At 48.5% G+C, this 8,163-nt stretch overlaps 1 protein-coding gene across 1 annotated transcript; it reads left to right on the top strand.

Moving 5' to 3' along the window:
- Nucleotides 1–1,597: 1,597 nt before the first annotated feature.
- si:ch211-142k18.1 (uncharacterized) lies at nucleotides 1,598–7,006 on the top strand. The gene is made up of 4 exons (XM_055885772.1): nucleotides 1,598–2,062; nucleotides 2,237–2,413; nucleotides 3,473–3,574; nucleotides 6,858–7,006. The coding sequence occupies exons 1-4, from the start codon at nucleotides 1,638–1,640 to the stop codon at nucleotides 6,997–6,999; spliced, it is 846 nt and encodes a 281-aa protein (XP_055741747.1). The 5' UTR covers nucleotides 1,598–1,637; the 3' UTR covers nucleotides 7,000–7,006.
- Nucleotides 7,007–8,163: the final 1,157 nt, after the last annotated feature.

Genomic DNA, 8,163 nt, shown 5'->3' with positions numbered 1-8,163 from the left:
ATGGAATCCCCTCAGCTTTCTGGAATCCCCTCAGCCTTCTGGAATCCCCTCAGCCTTATGGAATCCCCTCAGCCTTATGGAATCCCCTCAGCCTTATGGAATCCCCTCAACCGTATGGAATCCCCTCAGCCTTATGGAATCCCCTCAGCCTTATGGAATCCCCTTAGCCTTATGGAATCCCCTCAGCCTTATGTAATCCCCTCAGCCTCTTGGAATCCCCTCAGCCTTATGGAATCGCCTCAGCCTTATGGAATCCCCTCAGCCTTATGGAATCCCCTCAGCCTTATGGAATCCCCTTAGCCGTATGGAATCCCCTCAGCCTTATGGAATCCCCTCAGCCTTATGGAATCCCCTCAGCCGTATGTAATCCCCTCAGCCTTATGGAATCCCCTTAGCTGTATGGAATCCCCTCAGCCTTATGGAATCGCCTCAGCCTTATGGAATCCCCTCAGCCTCATGGAATCCCCTCAGCCTTATGGAATCCCCTCAGCCTTATGGAATCCCCTCAGCCTCATGGAATCCCCTCAGTCTCATGGAATCCCCTCAGCCTCATGGAAACCCCTCAGCCTTATGGAATCCCCTTAGCCTCATGGAATCCCCTCAGCCTTATGTAATCCCCTTAGCCGTATGGAATCCCCTCAGCCTTATGGAATCCCCTCAGCCTTATGGAATCCCCTCAGCCTCATGAAATCCGCTCAGCCTTATGTAGTCCCCTTAGCCGTATGGAATCCCCTCAGCCTTATGGAATCCCCTCAGCCTTATGGAATCCCCTCAGCCTTCTGGAATCCCCTCAGCCTTCTGGAATCCCCTCAGCCTTATGGAATCCCCTCAGCCTTATGGAATCCCCTCAGCCTTATGGAATCCCCTCAACCGTATGGAATCCCCTCAGCCTTATGGAATCCCCTCAGCCTTATGGAATCCCCTTAGCCTTATGGAATCCCCTCAGCCTTATGTAATCCCCTCAGCCTCTTGGAATCCCCTCAGCCTTATGGAATCGCCTCAGCCTTATGGAATCCCCTCAGCCTTATGGAATCCCCTCAGCCTTATGGAATCCCCTCAGCCGTATGTAATCCCCTCAGCCTTATGGAATCCCCTTAGCTGTATGGAATCCCCTCAGCCTTATGGAATCGCCTCAGCCTTATGGAATCCCCTCAGCCTTATGGAATCCCCTTAGCCTTATGGAGTCCCCTTAGCCTTATGTAATCCCCTCAGCCTTATGGAATCCCCTCAGCCTCATGGAATCCCCTCAGCCTCATGGAATCCTCTCAGCCTTATGGAATCCCCTCAACCTCATGGAATCCCCTCAGCCTTATGGATTCCCCTCAGCCTCATGGAATCACCTCAGCCTCATGGAATCCCCTCAGCCTTATAGAATCCCCTCAGCCTTATACAATCCCCTCAGCCTCATGGAAACCCCTCAGCCTCATGGAAACCCCTCAGCCTTATGTAATCCCCTCAGCCTTATGGATTGGTGTTGATGTGAGACATGACCAGCCTTTCAAAGCATTTCTTGGCTGCAGATGTGAGTGCTATTGGGGGATAGTCATTTAGACAGGTTACTTTGGCGTTCTTGGGTACAGGGACTATGGTGGTCTACTTGAAACATATAGGTATTACAGATTTACTTCAGGGTTGCCATGGGGCGTTGGTGGTGCTGGCTACTGGCCAGTCACTCCACTCTCATCCTCCTCTCTAACTCCAGGGTTGCCATGGGGCGTTGGTGGTGCTGGCTACTGGCCACTCACTCCAATCTCATCCTCCTCTCTAACTCCAGGGTTGCCATGGGGCGTTGGTGGTGCTGGCTACTGGTAACCTTGCTATGGGTTTCCACGATAACAAACCCATGCCTTGGCCAGAGTGGTGACAGTGGCGACTGGGGCTCGGGCTTCGATGTCTCCATGACGACCCTCTGCACCAACAAGAACACGTCCTCCTCCCAGGAGCCAGGAGATTACCCTGCGGGGTCAGAAACAGAGACAAGAGGATCCTGGGTAAAAATACTTCCACCTAAGCCAGTGTTCCACTACAAGCCAGAGCCAGATGAGTGCTCTGTCCACTTCAGGTGTGATACTATTTAAATCTCAACGTCTGTTGTTTACTGTTGTGTTTCCTGTTGTGTTTCTACGTGATTTGTGTACGCTATGTAATGTGTGAGAAAATAATTTCCTCTTGTAGGATAACAACATGTCAATCAATCAATCAATCAATCAATAAATGAATCAATCGATCGCTTCAGCACCAGTCAGGTTTCCGCCAGGCGCCTCAAGGCCCAGAGAGAAGAGTTGGCCTACCTGAAGGCTATACAGCATGGGAACCAGGCGGTGGTGGAGAACCTAGTCCAGTACATAGGAGCAGAGCTGGGGGAGGAGCAGCGCTATGAGGACGTCATCGAGGAAAACATAGCGGGCATCAGGTTGGTGACTAATCCTTTGCATTTTACATGTCATTATATTTTAGTCAGCAGACGCTATTATCTTACTGGCAGTGTATTGAAAAAAGTTAGGTTAAAACAACCACATATCATTGCAAGTAAAACCTACAAAAATAACCATAATCTGCTAAATGAGTACTTTGGAGTGTGGTTCATTTAGATTTCTACACATTTAACAAACGAGGACAGAATCATGATTGAACGATAAGGTGAGTGAGAATACAGTGTGCAATGCCATCAGGGAAGAGGAGCAGAGCTGTGACAGTGTATTATGTCATTATGCTGTGTATTATGTCATTATGTCGTGTATTATGTAATCAGGGAGGAGCACCAGAGCTTTGATGGTGTGTTATGTCATTATGTTGTGTATCGTGTCAGTATGTGGTGTATTATGTAATTGTGATGTGTATTATGCCATTAGGGAGGAGCACCAGAACTGTGATGGTGTATTATGTCATTATGCTGTGTATTATGCCATTATGTTGTGTATTATGTCATCAGGGAGGAGCACCAGAGCTGTAACGGTGTATTATGTCATTATGTTGTGTATTATGTCATCAGGGAGGAGCACCAGAGCTGTGACGGTGTATTATGTCATCAGGGAGGAGCACCAGAGCTGTGACGGTGTATTATGTAATTATGTTATATATTATGTCATTATGTTGTGTATTATGTCATCAGGGAGGAGCACCAGAGCTGTGACGGTGTATTATGTCATTATGTTGTGTATTATGTCATAAGGGAGGAGCACCAGAGCTGTGACGGTGTATTATGTCATTATGTTGTGTATTATGTCATAAGGGAGGAGCACCAGAGCTGTGACGGTGTATTATGTCAGTATGTTGTGTATTATGTCCTAAGGGAGGAGCACCAGAGCTGTAACGGTGTATTATGTCATTATGTTGTGTATTATGTCATCAGGGAGGAGCACCAGAGCTGTGACGGTGTATTATGTCATTATGTTGTGTATTATGTCATAAGGGAGGAGCACCAGAGCTGTGACGGTGTATTATGTCATTATGTTGTGTATTATGTCATAAGGGAGGAGCACCAGAGCTGTAACGGTGTGGTCCAGAAGGTGATGGAGGATCTGGAGGGACAGCTGGAAGGAGATGTACTGGAGGCTCTGACTGAGATACTGAAGTAAGTACATGGATGAAACCAGTTAGTTATTCATCTCAATCTGTCACAGTCTATTATTATAATAAATCCATGAATGTAATGTGTGTCTGAGACTTAAACACCCAAAGAGCAAACATAGGGCAAGGAAAAACCTTGACACAGCCATCCTCCTCCGGTCTGCCACTGAGAGGACCATTCCATAGACTGGACAGGCAGCCAGAGAGGAAGAGAGACATTCACATACTGTATTAGTGTGATCTAATCTACTGCGAGACAGGAACTCCTCCCGGCTCATTGATTAGTTTATACAGAGCTCTATTAACAGTCACCTTAGCAACCACTCTTTTCCCCCGGTCCATTAACGGGCACCTTATTGACTCAGACTCTCTGTTCTTCCCAGACATTCACAACCCTACTGTGTCCTCATCAGAACAAAGATGTGGCCTGGGTCTGAGTGACGTATTTACCTTAATAACCATCATCAAGGCCTCTCTGCGGTTTAATTACTGTAATAAATCCTGTGTTCTCATCAGAACCCATTATCCTACGTCAAACAGCGTGCGTTCATCTGCACTATGTACCGGTACACCGCCATTTCCCTCTTCACCGTGTGTTTTCCAAAACTTTCTCTACGTTTCCTGCCTCCTCTTCTTCTCTCCCTCCTACCCTTCTTCCCTCCCTCCTACCCTTCTTCTCTCCCTCTTACCCTTCTTCTCTCCATCTTACCCTTCTTCCCTCCTTCCCACTCTTCTCCTTCCTACTCTTCTTCCCTCCCTCCTACTCTTCTTCCCTCCCTCCTACTCTTCTCCCTCCTACCCTTCTTCCCTCCCTCCTACTCTTCTTCTTCTCCCTCCTACTCTTCTCCCTCCTGCTTTTCTCCCTCCTGCTTTTCTCCCTCCTGCTTTTCTCCCTCCTACTCTTCTTCCCTCCCTCCTACTTTTCTTCTCTCCTTCCCACTCTTCTCCCTCCTACTCTTCTCTCCCTCCTACTCGTTTTCTCTCCCTCCTACTCTTCTGCCCTCCCTCCTACTCTTCTTCCCTCCCTCCTACTCTTCTTCCCTCCCTCCTACTCTTCTCCCTCCTACCCTTCTTCCCTCCCTCCTACTCTTCTTCTTCTCCCTCCTACTCTTCTCCCTCCTGCTTTTCTCCCTCCTGCTTTTCTCCCTCCTACTCTTCTTCCCTCCCTCCTACTTTTCTTCTCTCCTTCCCACTCTTCTCCCTCCTACTCTTCTCTCCCTCCTACTCGTTTTCTCTCCCTCCTACTCTTCTGCCCTCCCTCCTACTCTTCTTCCCTCCCTCCTACTCTTCTTCTCTCCTTCCCACTCTTCTCCCTCCTACTCTTCTTCTCTCTCTCCTACTCGTTCTCTCCCTCATACTCTTCTTCTCTCCTTCCCACTCTTCTCCCTTCTACTCGTTTTCTCTCCCTCCTACTCTTCTTCCCTCCTACCCTTCTTCCCTCCCTCCTACTCTTCTCCCTGGTACCCTTCTTCCCTCCTTCCTACTCTTCTTCCCTACCTCCTACTCTTCTTCTCTCCCTCCTACTCTTCTCCCTCCTACTCGTTTTCTCTCCCTCCTACGCTTCTTCCCTCCCTCCTACTCTTCTTCTCTCCTTCCCACTCTTCTCCCTCCTACTCTTCTTCTCTCCCTCCTACTCTTCTCTCTCCTACCCTTCTTCCCTCCCTCCTACTCTTCTCCCTGGTACTCTTCTTCCCTCCTTCCTACTCATCTCCCTCCTACCCTTCTTCCCTCCTTCCTACTCTTCTCCCTCCTACTCTTCTTATTTCCTTCCTACTCTTCTCCCTCCTACCCTTCTTCCCTCCTTCCTACTCTTCTCCCCCCTACTCTTCTTATTTCCTTCCTACTCTTCTCCCTCCTACCCTTCTTCCCTCCTTCCTACTCTTCTCACCCCTACTCTTCTTATTTCCTTCCTACTCATCTCCCTCCTACCCTTCTTCCCTCCTTCCTACTCTTCTCCCTCCTACCCTTCTTCCCTCCTTCCTACTCTTCTCCCCCCTACTCTTCTTATTTCCTTCCTACTCTTCTCCCTCCTACCCTTCTTCCCTCCTTCCTACTCTTCTCACCCCTACTCTTCTTATTTCCTTCCTACTCATCTCCCTCCTACCCTTCTTCCCTCCTTCCTACTCTTCTCCCTCCTACCCTTCTTCCCTCCTTCCTACTCTTCTCCCCCTACTCTTCTTCCCTCATTCCTACTCTTCTCCCTCCTAGTCTTCTTCCCTCCTTCCTACTCTTCTCCCCCCTACTCTTCTTCCCTCCTTCCTACTCTTCTCCCTCCTAGTCTTCTTCCCTCCTTCCTACTCTTCTCCCTCCTACTCTTCTTATTTCCTTCCTACTCTTCTCCCTCCTACTCTTCTTCCCTCCTTCCTACTCTTCTTCCCTCCTTCCTACTCTTCTTATATCCATTCTACTCTTCTTCTCTCCCTCCTACTCTTCTCTCTCCTACCCTTCTTCCCTCCTTCCTACTCTTCTCCCCCCTACTCTTCTTCCCTCCTTCCTACTCTTCTCCCTCCTAGTCTTCTTCCCTCCTTTCTACTCTTCTCCCTCCTACTCTTCTTATTTCCTTCCTACTCTTCTCCCTCCTACTCTTCTTCCCTCCTTCCTACTCTTCTTATATCCATTCTACTCTTCTTCTCTCCCTCCTACTCTTCTCCTTCCTACTCTTCTTATATCCATTCTACTCTTCTTCTCTCCCTCCTACTCTTCTCCCTCCTACTCTTCTTCCCTCCTTCCTACTCTTCTTCCCTCCTTCCTACTCTTCTTATATCCATTCTACTCTTCTTCTCTCCCTCCTACTCTTCTCCCTCCTACTCTTCTTCCCTCCTTCCTACTCTTCTTCCCTCCTTCCTACTCTTCTTATATCCATTCTACTCTTCTCCCTCCTACTCTTCTTCCCTCCTTCCTACTCTTCTCCCTCCTACTCCCCTTCTGTCCCTGCTACTCTTCTTCTCTCGATCTTGCTGACACTGTGTTTGTCTTGTGTCCCTTCATGGCAGAATCAAAGAGGTGTCCCTGCCTAACCCCTCCTCCATTCATACCTCTTTCCCTATTTTATCTCCCTCCCTCCATCCTCCCTCCCTCCCTCCATCCTCCCTCCCTCCCTCCATCCTCCCTCCATCCCTCCCTCCCTGCTAACCCTGTTTGTCTTGTCTCATTTCATGACAGAATAAAAGAGGAGTCCCCTGCCTAACCTCCTCTTCTCCGTTCCTACCACCTTTTCTCTCTGTCTTTGAGCTGACACTTCTCTCCCCGCTGACACTGTCTATTTAACTTGTCTCCTTTCATGACAGAATCAAAGAGGAGTCCCTGGCGTTCGAGGGCCTCTTCCAGGCAGCAGCGGACATCGCCATGAGGCTGGATGCCTTGTCTCAGACCCTCCACGCCTCCTTCACCAAACAGCTCAAAGACTCTCTCAAAACTTTACATCGCTAAAGAGACTTACTATCCTCCATCGCGAAGGAGATTGTCTGGTCTCAGATCTGTGTGTGTGGTCTCTCCAGTTCCTATGTTCTGTGCTGTGACTCTTTTGTAGCCTGGTCTCAGATATGTGTGGGCGGTCTCTCCAGTTCCTATGGTCTTTGCTGTGACTCTTTTGTAGCCTGGTCTCAGAAATGTGTGTGCGGTCTCTCCAGTTCCTATGTTCTTTGCTCTGACTCTTTTGTAGCCTGGTCTCAGATATGTGTGTGCAAGAGAGCACAAACAGCTATTGGACCAGGCAACTAAGACCTAGATTAAATCAGATCAAGTGTAAAGCGGCAATAGCCGACACCCACATAGATGATGTTTTGGCGGTGTCGGAGGTGTAACTGCGTAGGAGCTTGTCAAAAATCGGTGAGCAGCAGCTCATGTGATCATTGTCATGAAGTTCAGGACAAGAAAGTATAGGCCATATAGAAATAATTACACTGAAACTAAAAAATCATTCAAATAAGTAATAAAGATGTTTATTAGCCTTATCGAGGTGTAGATTACATCTCAAACTCCAGTGTTCGAAATTTCTCTTAATGCTACTCTGTGCAGCCAATTGCAATGTCCACCTTAGGTATAAATCTGGGAGCTGCTTTTGGATTTGACAGTTCTAATGCATTCCACCTCTGCCGCAGCCAAAACAACCGCTATGCAGATGTCTGCTAGCGCAGATCTGATGGAATCTAGCCCTAAGGAGAACTCTCTACTCTTCTTACCTCCCTCCTACTCTTCTTCCCTCCCTCCTCTTCTTCTCTCCCTGCTACTCTTCTTCTCTCCCTGCTCCTCTTCTTCTCTCCCTCCTACTCTTCTTCTCTCCCTCCTACTCTTCTTCTCTCCCTGCTACTCTTCTTCTCTCCCTGCTACTCTTCTTCTCTCCCTCCTCCTCTTCTTCTCTCCCTCCTCCTCTTCTTCTCTCCCTCCTACTCTTCTTCTCTCCCTGCTACTCTTCTTCTCCCTGCTACTCTTCTTCTCTCCCTCCAACTCTTCTTCTCTCCCTCCTCCTCTTCTTCTCTCCCTCCTACTCTTCTTCTCTCCCTGCTACTCTTCTTCTCTCCCTCCTACTCTTCTTCCCTCCATCCTACTCTTCTTCTCTCCCTGCTACTCTTCTTCTCTCCCTGCTACTCTTCT

The sequence above is a fragment of the Salvelinus fontinalis genome, chromosome 27 (genome assembly GCF_029448725.1).
Source record: "Salvelinus fontinalis isolate EN_2023a chromosome 27, ASM2944872v1, whole genome shotgun sequence".
In the NCBI taxonomy this organism is placed as follows: Eukaryota; Metazoa; Chordata; class Actinopteri; order Salmoniformes; family Salmonidae; genus Salvelinus; species Salvelinus fontinalis.
The sequence above is the reverse complement of the archived record's forward strand: the minus strand, read 5'-3'. Positions and strand labels throughout refer to the sequence as shown.

Excerpts from the sequence above, each read along its gene's own strand:
- si:ch211-142k18.1 (XM_055885772.1), top strand. The coding sequence starts at position 1,638 with ATGGGGCGTTGGTGGTGCTGGCTACTGGCCAGTCACTCCACTCTCATC. Across the intron at positions 2,063-2,236 it reads GAGTGCTCTGTCCACTTCAG|CACCAGTCAGGTTTCCGCCA; the intron begins GTGTGATACTAT and ends CGATCGCTTCAG. Across the intron at positions 2,414-3,472 it reads GAAAACATAGCGGGCATCAG|GGAGGAGCACCAGAGCTGTA; the intron begins GTTGGTGACTAA and ends TTATGTCATAAG.